This window comes from Colletes latitarsis, chromosome 8 (genome assembly GCF_051014445.1).
Source record: "Colletes latitarsis isolate SP2378_abdomen chromosome 8, iyColLati1, whole genome shotgun sequence".
NCBI classification, from domain to species: domain Eukaryota; kingdom Metazoa; phylum Arthropoda; class Insecta; order Hymenoptera; family Colletidae; genus Colletes; species Colletes latitarsis.
In genome coordinates, this window is record NC_135141.1 from 6,404,130 (window position 1) to 6,418,755 (window position 14,626).

At 43.0% G+C, this 14,626-nt stretch overlaps 1 protein-coding gene across 1 annotated transcript; it reads right to left on the reverse strand.

Annotated features, from left to right (window-relative positions):
* Positions 1-9,311: 9,311 nt before the first annotated feature.
* LOC143344536 (uncharacterized) lies at positions 9,312-13,889 on the reverse strand. Its single transcript, XM_076770673.1, has 4 exons — positions 13,560-13,889; positions 12,161-12,291; positions 9,597-12,095; positions 9,312-9,507 (listed from the first exon to the last, which is right to left on the reverse strand). Exons 1-4 carry the CDS (start codon positions 13,887-13,889, stop codon positions 9,312-9,314), a joined length of 3,156 nt encoding a protein of 1,051 aa, XP_076626788.1.
* Between the last annotated feature and the right edge of the window lie 737 nt (positions 13,890-14,626).

The window sequence follows — 14,626 nt, forward strand, 5'->3', positions numbered from 1 at the left end:
ATCTTGTAAGCAAGGAGTGGGCCAGTATGCGAGCAGCGAGCTAGGAAGGAAGCAGTATGCTAGAAAGAAAGGTGCAGGCTGGTAGGAAAGCAGTTAGCTATTAAGCTGGCAACAAACTAGTAAGCAAGCAGTAACCTTGTAAGTAAGACGTGGGCTAGTAAGCGTGCAGGGAGCTAGTAAGAAAGCAGTCTGCTAGTAAGAAAGGAGTAAGAAGGTAAGCAAGTATTGAGCTAGTAAGCGGGCAGAGAGCTAGTAAGGAAGTAGTATGCTAGAAAGCAAGCAGCAGGCTAGTAAGCAAGCAGTGAGCTAGTAAGCGAGCAGGGTGCTAGAAAGAAAGCAGTATGCTAGTAAGGAAGCAGTAAGCTAGTACGCTAGCATTAAGCTAGTAAGCAACCAGCAAGCTAGTATGGAAGCAACAGGCTAGTATGAAAGCACTTAGCTAGTAAGAAAGCAGTATGCTAGTATTAAGGATCTATCTTTGTGATAGATTTCTCCAATCGCTTTCCGCAGAAAGAAGAAGGAATAATTTGTTGAAACGGTATAATGTGTAAGACACGGAGCCGACGAAATGTGTGGAATACTTTTCTCCGCGGTCTGGGTTGTCGCACGACTAACTTCAAACCGGGAAAAATCCCGGCTATATATGCGTCGCCAAATGTTCGGCAGACCTATTGGTTTTATGACATGGCCTGGGCCGACGTCGAACAGAGAAAAATCGCGAAGATTATTTCTATTCTCAACACTCCCACTTATTTTGAATGTCCGCTAATATTTAATTTTTTTCTCGGATTGCAAAACGGCTGCTTTTGCAAAGGCTTAGTAAAGATATCAGCCAATTGTTCTTTCGTTTGAACATATCTAATTTCTACTTCTCCGCGATTAGTGACATCACGAGTAAAATGGTACTTTATATCGATGTGTTTCGAGCGCTTATGGTTTTCGGACTATTAGCAATTTTTATGGCCGCTTGGTTATCAACGAAAACAGGGACGATATTGCACACAACATCCAATTCATTCAACATACGACGTAACCAAACCGTTTCTTTCACGCCGTGAGCTAACGTGATATATTCCGACTCAGCGGTCGAAAGGGCAACGACCTTTTGCAATTGACTGGACCACAAAATTGGTCCACTATTCAAAATATAGACAAATCCACTCCTAGATCTTCGAGTCTCTGAGCATCCGGCATAATCAGCATCCGTGAATCCCGAAATATCAAGCGAACTCCCACTATTTCCGCAAACTATTCCGTGATCATGTGTTCCATTTAAATAAAGCATTATTTTCCTTACCGATTGCCAATGAGTGTCGTCGTAAGAACTCAAAAATTGACTTGCGTAATTGACCGCAAATTCGATATCTGGGCGACAAACTCGCGCAGCGAATAATAAAGAGCCTATTGCCTCACGAAACGGTATTTTACTGTCAGTCGCAGGTGTTTGTTTTTGCATGGGCATACCTGGTTCCGCAGGTACACTTGACGGATTTGCTTCATGCATATTAAAGGTCTTTAATATTTTCTTAATATAGCGCGGTTGAGAAATTTTTAAGAGTCGTCGTTCACGATCGTGTTTAATCTCGAAACCGAGAAATTCATCGGCCCGATCTACCGAGATTTTAAGATTACCTTCTAAATAATCTAAGATACTCTTAATTGCATTCTCGCTTTTGCTCATAATCAAATCATCATCCACATACAGGGCTAAATACACTTTTAAACTTTCCACTACACCGCCAAGCACGCACTTATCACTTGCGATGTTCACGAGATTAAATTCGTTCAAAAACCTCGTGAACTGCTCGTTCCAGTATTTGGGTGACTGCTTCAATCTATACAAACTGCGATGTAGCGGGATGACTGCATCCGGTTGCCTCTAAATTGTGTATTCTGGAGGCTGCTCCAAATAAATTTCTTCTTGAAGATCGCCATATAGAAAAGCGGTTTTCACATCAAACTTCATTATTTCATAATCTTCTTCCGCAGCTATTGCAACAAGAGTTCTAATGGACTCGCAGCGAACGACAGGTGCGAATGTGACAAAAAAATCGATTCCTTCTCGTTGTCGGAATGCTTTCGCTACGAGTCTCGCCTTGTATCTCTTAAGATTTCCAGCTGCATCATTTTTGATTGAGAAACCCCATTTGCGGAGTCTCGCTTGAGCCGTCACAACGTTAGGACGTACTTGTTTACGCTCGTGCCAGCGAGTTTACCATTCGATTCTATTATATAGTGAACCTATTACGGCAAAATAAGTTTCTGTGCTTTCTGTGTTCGGAAGTACTTTTCGTGGAAGGAGTATCAGCATAAATGAGTGCCTCCAATATTGGAGGTGCCCATTCTCAACGTTTTGTAAACTACACTGAAGTAAAACCAACAATATCTACAACAATGTCTACATCAAACGTATCGTATGCTCAAGTTACCCAAAATGTTGTCTTGACCCCCGGCTGCTGGAGGACGTGGTCAATACACTCTTCCCAATTGGGGAGAGGGGACCGCGTCCTCCGGCGGCGGCGGCTGTCCCAGTGGAGTGGACGGCCGAGCTGGGGGTCACGCAGGAGGAGCTGGCAGCGGCCATCAGACGGCTCGGGGTTCGTAACACGGCCCCGGGTCCGGATGGTGTGCCCGGCCGGGTTTGGGTCTTGACCCAGGGCGTCCTTGGGGCCGACCTCAGGCGGTTGTTCGACCGCTGCCTGAGGGACGGGCGATTCCCCCCCAGTTGGAAGGTGGCGAGGATGGTCCCCCTCCGGAAGGAGGGTCGGCCCGCGGAGTCTCCCTCCGCATACCGGCCCATTTGTCTCCTTGACGAGGTGGGCAAGCTCTTCGAGCGGGTGATTGCTGCCCGCCTCGTCGAGCACCTGTCGCGGGGTGATCCCGGTCTGGCCGACTGCCAGTTCGGTTTCCGGGGGGGCCGATCGACTATCGACGCGATAGGTCGTGTGAGGGCCCTCTCGGGGGCGGCCGTCTCCCGGGGAGGGGTGGCATTGGCAATATCCTTGGATATTGCCAATGCCTTTAACACCCTCCCCTGGGAAGAGATAGGGAGGGGACTCGAATATCATCGAGTCCCCCCTTGTCTCAGGGCGGTCGTCGGGGATTATCTCCGCGGCAGGTGGATCGAGTATCCGGGCCGGGATGGTGATATGCGGAGGGAGGTGTACTGCGGTGTTCCGCAGGGGTCGGTCCTCGGGCCACTCCTGTGGAACATCGCGTACGACTCGGTGTTGCGGGCCGGCCTCCCCGACGGCGTCAGCACGGTGTGTTATGCGGATGACACACTGGTGCTGGCCGTCGGGGCGCACTGGGGGAGGGCCATGCGTCGCGCGGAGGAGGGGTCGCAACGCGTCGTCGACCGGATCAGGGGAATGGGGATGACGGTGGCGGTCCATAAGACCGAGGTGATTGCGTTTCATTCACCTCGGCAGGATCCGCCACCCCCTCTGATCCGGGTGGGTGGGGCTGACATCGAGGTGAAGCCCCAGATCAGGTATCTGGGGCTGATCCTCGATAGCCACTGGCGTTTCGAGGAGCATTTCCGCTGCCTGGTCCCCCGGTTGGAAAGGATGGTTGCGGGTCTGGGCCGGATCCTGCCCAACCTGGGGGGCCCGGCGGGCCGAGTTCGTCGCCTCTATGTGGCAATGGTCCAGTCGGTGGCCCTATACGGGGCCCCCGTCTGGGCGGACGACCTGGCTGCCTCCCGGCGCAGCATGACTATGCTGCGTCGGGTGCAGAGGCGCATGGCGCTCAGGGTCGTCCGCGGGTATCGGACCATGTCACATGAGGCGGCGACGGTTCTAGCGGGGATGCCGCCCATGGACCTGCTCGCGCGGTCGCACGCGGTGATGTACCGGCACCGCGTCGACCGTCGCGCGGGGGTGAGGGCGGTCCCGGGCGGGCAGGAACCTGCTTGGGGCGATTTGAAGCGCCAGGCCCGGCAGTCCGTGTTGCTCGCGTGGCAGGGGCGGCTGGCTCTGCCAACCGCGGGGCACCGGACTGTCGGGGCTGTTCGGCCACTCCTGAAGGAGTGGCTGGACAGAGGCCATGGCAGCCTCACCTACCGGCTGGCACAGGTATTTTCCGGGCATGGCAGCTTCGGAAGATACCTGTGCCGGATAGGGAAGGAGCCGACGGCGCGTTGCTGCCACTGCGACGCTGAGCAGGACACGGCGGATCATACCCTGGAGGTATGCCCCGCGTGGGAGGGGGAGCGCCGTGTCCTGGTCGGCGTCGTCGGGCGGGATGTCTCGCTGCCGGGCGTGGTGCGCGCCATGCTCGGCAGCGAGGAGAAGTGGAGGGCCGTGGCCTCCTTCTGCGAGAACGTAATGTTGCAGAAGGAGGCCGCGGGGAGGGAGCGCGAGCTTCAGCGGCGCGCTGAAGCTCGCGCTCGTGCGGTGGCCCGAGGTCGTCGCCCGGTCGCGAGGCGTCGCGGGCGGCCGCCTCGGCGTGGCGGATGACCTAGGCTGGGAGGGGGGTCCTGAGGGGACCCTCCTCCCGCCAGGCGGCGCCGGGTCGGACCGGTTGGGGGTAGGAGTGCCTCCCCCTACCGGTCCGACGCAAGGGGAGGCACCCGCGGCGGTCTGGTGCGGCCATGAACACCCGGCCGCCGAGGGGTGGAAACCGGGTCGCGGGCGGTTGCGAGTTGGGGCTCGCAGCCGCCACTAAACGCGGCCCCGGGACGGATAGCGGCGGGATGGAGTGGCCCCGTCCCGCCGCTATGAGGCAGTGTGTCTACTGGGGGGACCGAATGTCCCCCCGGGGGATGGGCGCGAAAGCGCGGGCACGGGGAGGATACCGGAAGAATGCTTCGAGCGATTCCCGGTATCCTCCCAAAGCGTGCCGAAGGGTCACCGTGGGGTTTTTAGTGGGTAGGTCCCGCGCCTGTCGTTGTACGGGCGCGGGGAATCCCACACACCCCTCCCACCTCTCCCCAAGGAGGTGGGAGGGTGTCTTTCGAAGATTTTCCCCACGACAAAAAAAAAAAAAAAAAAGTTACCCAAAATGTTTTTGTTCCGAAAAAGGATCATGCCGTTGTAGTCGATTCAATAGAAGGAATCATGATCAAAAAATACACCATATCCATTGGAAAATTAGTCGGTCCAACTAATATACGATTCAGATCCAGAATTTCTCACGGGAGAGTATGTCTATATTTGAGCAGTCAAACTATCGTTGACACTCTCCTCAGTACCCACAAAAATGTAAACATTAGCGGTCACATTCTTGAAATACGTCCGCTTGTTTCTCCTGCTAAACGTATATTATTGTATAATGTATGCCCAACAATACCGAACAATATCATCGAAAATAAATTGATAGAACTGAATATATCTATAAAATCTCAAATATCGTATATTCGAGCAGGAATGACTGAACCTGGATACAGTCATATTCTGAGTTTCAGAAGACAAGTGTATATTGAACCAGATGATATTAATAAACTACCAGATGCTATGCAAATAAACTATGATAACACATTATACTGGATTTACATTTCAACTGTAAAATTGACGTGTTTCATTTGTAAAGCCGAAGGTTATCTCGCCAAGCACTGTAAAAATAGTGGCACTGCCAATCAAGAATCTTCAGTTACCGTTCAGCAGGAAGATCATACTTCTTTCACTCCAATGGTCGACCTTGAGAAGGAATCCAGTAATGATATGACTACTTACAGTCAAGTGATGGATGACATATCTGATAATAACAACCTTTCTCAAGAAATTCATCAGGATAAACAAGCATCAAACGAAGAAAACAATTCATTCAAAGTTCCTCTTGTACTCAGCATCAAACGTCCTCATTCAGACAACAGTTCGGTCTACAACTCCTCTAATTTAAGAGAAATTCCAACTACTACGGACATCGAAATTAAAAAAGCCATATGCAAAAACATAAAAAAAAAAAATAAGAAGTCTAAGACAGATAGCTTTTCAGATGAATTTAAAGAACAATTCGATCTTATAAAACCACTCATTAAGAGTACGACACAAAACCCTCCTCTCAGTGTTGAGAATTTATCCAATTTTATTGTGGAAAGTTTGAACAACTCAGATATACAAGGACTTGCTTTTAAATTCATCAACGACACTCCAGCACTTATCGAAATGTTAAAACAAACGCAAAAACACATCAAAAAGGAAAAATGTAAGGTTCTGACTTCCAGTATTATTAAAAAGTTACTATCAAATAAGAAAGACACTTCTAGTGAGGATTTTAGCTCTACAGAAGACCAATGAATAATTCAAATTTGTTATTTCAATCGCAATCTCCCACCTATTCTACTCAACGTAGTCGCAGCTCCTCAAATTTACGTCTGTTCTTCTGGAATGCAAGAAGCATCATACAACGGAAAGAAGAAGTTGAAGTTTTGTTAAAAAATTTAGACATATTTGTGTGTGTGGAATCGTGGTTGACTCCCGAAAAGGACTTAAAGTTTCCAAGCTTTAATGCATATAGACGTGATAGACTACATTCTCGCGAAGGCGGCATTATTTTTCTTATACGTAAGTCCATTGCGTTTTCAGAGATATATCATTCAATTTCAGTTCATGACTCCATCGAAATTGGTGGCGTAAATTTAACTAATATTAATCCCCCTTTAAAGATCATATCTTGTTATAGAACTCCAGGTTCTGTTCTTTCCCAATCACAATGGGATCAACTAGTTAGTAATATTGGAAGAAATGACAATTGTATTTTCATGGGGGACTTTAACTCCCATCATAGGATATGGAATTGTTCCATTACTGACCAGAATGGTGAAAGGCTTTTGCAGACTATTGATAATAATGATTTATTTCTGCATAACCCAAATTCATTCACTCATATCGATCTTTGTAGGAATAATAAGTCTAATATTGACCTCATGCTATCATCTATGAATATTGCAGATAAAATGAACATTAAGGTTTCTGATGAAACTCTAGGTTCTGATCATTATCCTATCTTTTTTGACATTTTGGTCGAAAAAAATTATTATTATAGAAAATCTTTTAAAATTGATTCTGTTCGCACAGATTGGGACGGTGCCCTATCATACCTAGATATTCATTATGTCGATTTTTTTGATCCTCTTTATGACACTATAACTGCTAATGAAAAATATAAATTTTTTATTAATGTACTAACGAATTCCATTAAGCACAACACTCCTGAAAGGAAAAGAGTAAATCTTCGTAGACATAGAAATCCTGTCCCTTGGTGGGACTTGGAATGTGATAAGTTCAAAAGCCTAAGAAAAGCTGCATATAAAAAATGGGAATATTCTCATAACCTAACTGATTTAATTAACTATAAGAAAATTCTAGCTCAAACAAAGAACTTATTTAAAAAAAAAAGAAGGATAGTCTAAGGGAATTCGCTGAAAAAATCAACATTCATACTGATACAAAATTTGCTTGGAACAGAGTTAGAATTTTAAAAAATAAATGGGTTAAAATTAACCCAAAGAGCATAACTGAGAATCTCCAAAATGAAAATCAAATTTTGTCTTCTCTGGAAAAGATTAGTCCTCCATGGGTTCCTATCGATCCTACCTATATATCAAACGGTAATGTCAATGAGTTTTTTGATGTATGCTTCAATCTAACCGAATTTAACGCTGCCTTAGCCTCACGATATGATGGCTCGGCTCCAGGTCTTGACGGGATCAATTATCTAGTTATCAAAACATTATCTGTACAATATAAGTTATTACTTCTAGATATTTATAACGAAATTTACTTATCAAATGACTACCCTCAGGAATGGAATCAATATTACATTCATTTCATTGAAAAATCAGGCAAAAAAAGCGTCCGTCCTATAGCCCTTTCCTCTTGCTTCTGTAAACTGTTTCAAACGCTTATAAAAAATAGGTTACAATGGTGGATTGAACACCAAAATCTACTTCCAGCTAGCCAAACGGGTTTTCGTAAAGGACAATCATGTATAGATAATGCCACCAAGCTAATGTTATACATTCAGGAAGGATTTTATAAGAGAAAGGACACCTTGGCAGCCTTTTTGGATGTCCAAGGTGCTTTTGATAATGTTAATAGCGATATTTTGTTAAACAAATTGGCCTCTGTAGCTTGCACTGACCGTTTAATTCCATTTGTTAAATTTTTAACATACAAAAGAGAAATAATCACAAGTTTTACAGGCGACGAAGTTAGATTTGTCTTCAAAGGTGTCCCCCAAGGAGGTGTATTGAGTCCACTTCTTTATCTAATATATGTTCCAAAAATTACTGAAAATTTGCCCAAAAATATTTGTGTATCTCAATTCGCAGATGACATTGCAGTTTATTGAAAAATCTCTCCACTAAGAAAATGTAAACATCATATAGAAAGATCTATTTTCATTATAAAGTGTAACCTTCTTTTATTAGGTTTGGAACTTAGCCCACAGAAAACAGCCTTCCTTCACTTTAACAGCAAAAAGATCCTTCCTGGACAAACTGAAATTAAAGTAAATGATTGCATTATCAAATCTAGTTGCTCCACTCGATTCTTAGGAATAATTTTTGATTATGAACTATCTTTCAAGATTCATTTATCTTATGTTCATAACAAATGTATGAGAGCCTTAAATTTCGTTAAATTTCTATGCGGAACATGGTGGGGCTCAGCACCAACAACATTATTAATTCTTTACAAAAGTTTCCTTCGTTCAAATATTGATTATGGATGCTTCATTTATTTTCCTACATGTAAAGATCTAAACTACAAACTAGAAAAAATTTAATTTCCTGCCATTAGATCGGCTTTAGGTTATCGTATATCTACTCCTACCAACATTCTATTGGCTGAGTCAAAGCTCCCGTTAATAAGAGATCGTGTAAAATTCTTATGTAATAGCTACTTGAGTAAAGTTATTTCCAATACTTCCATCCTGGTCAACAATGAAATACATCAATATTATTCCAAGACCAGAAATTTTAAACGCAAGAGGAAAAGACATACATCAATGTATTGATGATATCCCTATCATAAAAAGAAATTTAAGAATCAGTAACTGTTATGATATTTATCGTCTGGATTATAATGTTATTATTAATTCGATTCCAATAAATACTGAACTTGGTCATGATCTTAAAATATGTGACCATCCAAATTCCATATTACATAATTGGCTTTCAAACTGTGACTCATACGCAATTTTTACTGATGGTAGTAAAATTCCAGGTTCTAACTCTGTTGGACCTGGATGCATTTGTAAGGATTTAAATATATCTACCAAAAAAAGCATCCCATCTAGTGCTTCTATATTTACGGCTGAATGCATTGCTTTAATTGATGTTCTTCTTCTTCTTCATGGATGTTTTTTTACGCCGCGTCGACTGCGAGGTCCTTGGCGGCGGATGTGTACTTCAGCGTTATATTTTGTTGTATATGTTTGTTTCTTTGAGGAATTTTATGGTGTCTCTTATGCTGTTCTGAGCTGTAAGGGCTGTGTCCGGTTTTATAGAATATTTCTGTCTTTGTAGTTCGGTTCTTCTGCACTGGTATAGGATGTGGTCTACTGTGAGAATTTCAGTGGGGCAGTAGTTGCAATAAGGTTGATCGGCCTTTTTTATTATATGTTCATGCGTTATCTTTGTATGGCCTGACCTTAGTCGAGACATTATGGCCTTTTCTTTTCTATTTAAATTGCAGATAGGGATTGGTTGGTAGAAATTTTGTATTATGTCGTGTATTTTTGTTCTTTTTGTTGTGGTCCAAATTCTGTTCCATTCTTCTTTTGTGGTTTTTTTAATGTGGTTTATGAGGTCTTGACATGGTATCGGAACGGTTATTTCGGTTGGTGGTAAGGTTGTTGCATCTTTTGCTGCCACGTCTGCTTCCTCGTTTCCCGTTATGCCTTGATGCGAGGGTACCCAAATAATATTTATATCGGTATTGCTATTTTTGTCTAATTCTGTGTATGTTTCCTGTATTTTTGTTATGATCTCATGGCTATTGTTGCTGTTTGTGGTTTCTAGGTCTTTTATCACACTCAACGAATCCGAAAAGATGGCAACGTTTTTAAGGTTGTTGATGCTAGCATGTTTCAGGGTTTCAAATATTGCATATGCCTTGGCGGTAAAGATTGATGTCGCTTTGGGGAGACTTTGTTTTATTGTCAAGTTTTCGGTGACGATGCTGTATCCTGCTCCTAAATCGGATTTGGAAGCGTCGGTATAGATTTGATTACAGTGAGAGAAGCTGTTTTTTAGGTTTAGGAATTTGGTTTTATGTGTTGTTCGGTCTAATTGATTTTTTGGCAGGTCCGCTAGGTTCAAGTTGATGGGTGGTGTCTTGATAATCCAAGGAGCTATTTTACTTTGTTTGCGTTCGATAGTAGGGGTCCATTCGATGGGAGGTTTCAGGATTTTGTTGAGTCTGATACGGAGTGGTTGTGGGAGTTTTGGTTTTTTGGAGTATAATTTATTAAAACTATCAGAGTAAATACGGTTGAAGGTCGGGTTGTCCGGAGTGGCGGAGATTTTTGAGGCGTATTTGAGCGTTAAATATTTCCTTCTTTGTTCGAGGGTCATTTCATTGGCCTCGAACAGAATGCTGGTTATTGGGCAGGTGTAGTATAAGCCTGTAGAAATACTCAGTGCCGTATGGTGAATTGGATCAATTATTTTTAAGGTGCGTTTCTTTGCTGAGTTGAAAACAGTTGAGCCGTAGTCAATTTTTGCTCGTATCAACGCACGGTATGTTTGTAGCAGTATTTCCTGGTCAGCTCCCCAGTTGTTGTTGGCTAGTACTTTAATTATATTTAGCCTTTTCATGCAGGAGTCTCTTAGGTATCGCATGTGTGGGACCCACGTCAGTTTCTTGTCCAGGATGAGTCCTAGGAGTCTAATGTGATCTACAAATTTTAGTTCAGTTTCTCCCATAGTTAGTTTTAGTTGAGTCTGGTATTTTGTTTTTTTGGTGAAAAGGATGCATTGAGTTTTTTGGGGAGAGAATTTGAGACCTGATTTGTTGGACCATTCCTGAAGATGGTTTATGGATGTTTGCAGAAGATTATATATTGTGTTTAGGTTCTTACCGTGGCAGATTATTGTGAGGTTGTCGGCGTATAGATAGGCTTTTATTGGCGCGTTTAGGTTTTTTACAATATCGTTGATCCCAATTAGAAAGAGGGTGACACTTATGACGGATCCTTGGGGAATCCCGTTCTGTATTTTTATGGGATTTGATATTGATCCATTAGTTCTGACTTGGATTGACCTGTCTATCAGGAAATTCACTATAAACGCTAGCATATGCCCGTTGATGTTTATTTTGGAGAGAGTTTTAATTATTTTGGGTTTCCAGATCATGTCGTATGCTTTTTCAATGTCGAGACATATAGCAACAAGATGTTCGCTTCTCTGGAAGGCATCACATATGTCTGCTTCAATGTTGGTTAAGACGTCTATTCTCGAACGATACTGCCAAAAACCATACTGGATTGGGGTTAGAATACTGTTAGCTTCTAGATGCCATCGGAGTCTTTTGTTGATAATTTTTTCTAATAGTTTGCACATAGTGTTTGTGAGAGCAATTGGTCGGTAGCTTTCTGGTTTATGTTTGTTTTTATTTGACTTGAGAATAGGTACCACTATGGCTTTTCTCCAGTTAGCGGGGAAGACTTTATGAGTCCAGATACAGTTATAGATCTTAAGTAGGTGGTCTATTCCGGGTTTCGGGAGGGACTTTAATAGTTTGTTTTGAATGTTGTCAGGTCCTGGTGCAGAGTTTTTTGTTGTTGAGAGGGTACTGGTTATTTCTTTTGATGATATTGGAACATTTAATGTAGGGTTCATATTGTTATCGTCGGTGTGAAGTAAGATTTCTTTTAGGAACTCGTCTTGATCTGGGTTGTCGGCTATAAAGGACAGGTTGTAGTTGTTGTTGCTTGAATTTAGTTTAAATTGTTCGGCTAGGAGATTTGCAATGTCGTCGTGGTGCGTTACGTATTTATTTGGCTCAGTTTCGAGAAACTGTATCCCGTGGTTTACGCGGTCCCCGTTGATGCGTTTGATTTTTTCCCATACCCTTTTAGTAGGAGTTTGTGCAGTTATACTCGAGATATAGTCTTTCCATGCTTCCTTCTTGCTTTCTTTGCAGATTCTGCGGAATTTGGCTCTTAGCTTTTTAAATTCTATTAGGCTTTCATTAGTGGGGTGTTTTTTTGCTCGGTTAAATGCGTGATGACTTTCTCGTAGGGCTGCTTTACACTTTTCATTCCACCAAGGGACGGTTTGTTTTCTGGTTTTCCTAGTTTGGGGGGTTTCAGATGCTTTCCTTGCTGCTGATTTGATAATTTCTGTGAATTCATTTATTGCTTCATTGATTTTGTTTGGGTCTATTTTGTGGTTCTCTTCTCTTTCAGTGAGCGAGTGTGTTATATTTGTTTGATATAACGTCCAGTTAATTTTGTTAATACTCCATTCAGGTCGGGGGAAACTTTGAGGAGGAGGGATATTGTCTTCAAATGTTATTTTGATGGGGAAATGATCACTGTCATATAGATAATTTAGGGTTTCCCAGTTTATATGTTGTGCTAGATTTGTGCTACATATTGTGAGGTCTATTGCACTTGTAGTTCCATTGTTAATGTTGAAGTGAGTTGGGGTGCCTGTATTTAGGAGAATTAAGCTCGGGTTTCTTAACAGCTCTTCAATCTTTTCCCCTCTGCTGTCCAATTTGGATGACCCCCATAATGAGTGGTGGCTATTAAAATCACCAGCTAGAATTAATGGTGTCGGGATTTGTTTAATGAGATCTTCAAGTTCATCAAGTTCGAGGGGGTGGCTGTTTGGGATGTAGATACTGCAGATATGTATTTTACGAGGTATAGATGTTGAAATTGCTACTGCTTCTATGTTGGTGGTTAGAGGGATTTCGGTCGAGTCATATTTACTCGATATTGCGATGGCTACGCCACCACTTGCGTGGTTTTCGTTTACTCTGTTTTTTACAAAGGTATTGTAATGTTTTATGGCGGGGTAGTGATTCCGTTTGAAGTTAGTTTCTTGCAAGCATAGTATGTCTGGGTTGTGTTGTTTCAATATAATTTGGAGTTGTTCGAGGTGTGCGTAATATCCATTGATGTTCCACTGTATGATTGACTTCATATTTATTTTGGATGTTTGTTTAAGATGATTGTGATGTGTCAGATTCAGTATCTGATGCCCAGTTAACCGAGTGTTCGTTAGGTGTTTGAGCGGAGAGTTTTTTGCAAAGTCTGTGTATTCGGTTTTTTATACTTCGATTATCTAGAAGGGGGTAGATATCTTTTAGCATTTGTATTAAGGCCGGTGTGTTTTCTGTATATTCTTTGGATATTTCGAGTGGGTGGTTTGTTCCAAAAGTATTTTCAAGGAGGCTTTTTAACTGAGTGTAGTTTAGGATATATTTTTCTTTATGGAATTCAATTTCTTGGTTCGCTGGTTTTAACATTTCTTCTATTTTTTCATGGTTTATTGGTGACTTAGGCCGTATAGGTTGGATTATTTTTTCCTTTGTAATGGCAGCTTTTTTAAAGGCTTTGGTTGGTAGTGGCGTGGGGAAAATGATTTCGTCTAGACTTACATAATCGGGGTTGGTATCGTTTGATGAGTGCGATAAAGGTCTTTTAATGCCTGTGTGGGTCTTCGGTGGATCTGTTGTTGATTCCGTCGTTTGTTTTTCTGGTAGTTCCATCGGTACTTCAGGTGTTTCAATTGCCGGTGTGTTCCTGTTTGTCGACGATTCTGTAGTTTGAAAGGTGACGCTGGGACTCGAGTTTACGTTGGCTGTTGTCTTGTCTTGCTTTGAAATTGTATTATAGGGGCACAGTTTGGCAACATGGCCCTCTTGTTTGCACATGAAGCAGTTTAGTGTATTTGTGGTAGTAAAAATTCGATATTGCGTGTCTTCCATGGTTATTAGAAATGAGTCTGGGATTTTTTTAACATCATCTGGGTTGACGTACACTTGTCTTCTAAAGCTTAGTATGTGTGAATATTCTGGATCAGGCATTCCTGCTTTTAGGTAGGATATTCTTGAGCAAAGTCGGACATTATTTTGTTTGAATGTGTTTTCTATTGTTAGGTTGGGTATGATGGGGGAAACGTTAGATAGAATTATTCGTTGGGCTGGAGTCAGCATGGGTCTCATTTCAATTGCTTTATTGTTTATTGTTATTGATTTGTGGTTTGCAGTTAGGAGGGTCACTGTTTCTTTTTTGTCCAAATAGATGCATACTCTGCCATTTGATATTCTTGATATAAATTTTATTGCTTTCGGGCCTGTTATCTTTCCTACTGCACAGGCGTATTCTTTGATACTAATGCCGTCTATTGCTTCGAGAATGATGGCTTGTTCTTTAGTGGGTATAGATTCGTATTTTGCAGCATGGGCATAGGATCTGTCTGGAGCTGAGTTATTTTCGGTTGAGCTTTCTCCTGTGGGGGTTGTGGGCGAGATGCCTCTGTACTCAGAAGTCTCGTTTGATTGCCGATGATCTATTGTCGGTTCCATTGAGGTTGGCTTTATTCCGTATACGAGTATACGGAGCCGATTATTGCGAAGGCACTAACACGAGTGTCTTGTTTATAACACTTTCACTAGTACACTTGCACTGTACGTATGGCACACGCGGCGGAGCCGTTGTAGCA

Bases quoted from the DNA above. Each gene is read 5' to 3' on its own strand.
- LOC143344536 (XM_076770673.1), bottom strand. From the start codon at position 13,889: ATGGAAGACACGCAATATCGAATTTTTACTACCACAAATACACTAAAC. The intron at 12,292-13,559 runs GTAAGTCTAGAC...ATGAATTCACAG, and splicing joins ACGATACCAACCCCGATTAT to AAATTATCAAATCAGCAGCA. The intron at 9,508-9,596 runs GTCAGGCCATAC...AAATTCTCACAG, and splicing joins GCCATAATGTCTCGACTAAG to TAGACCACATCCTATACCAG.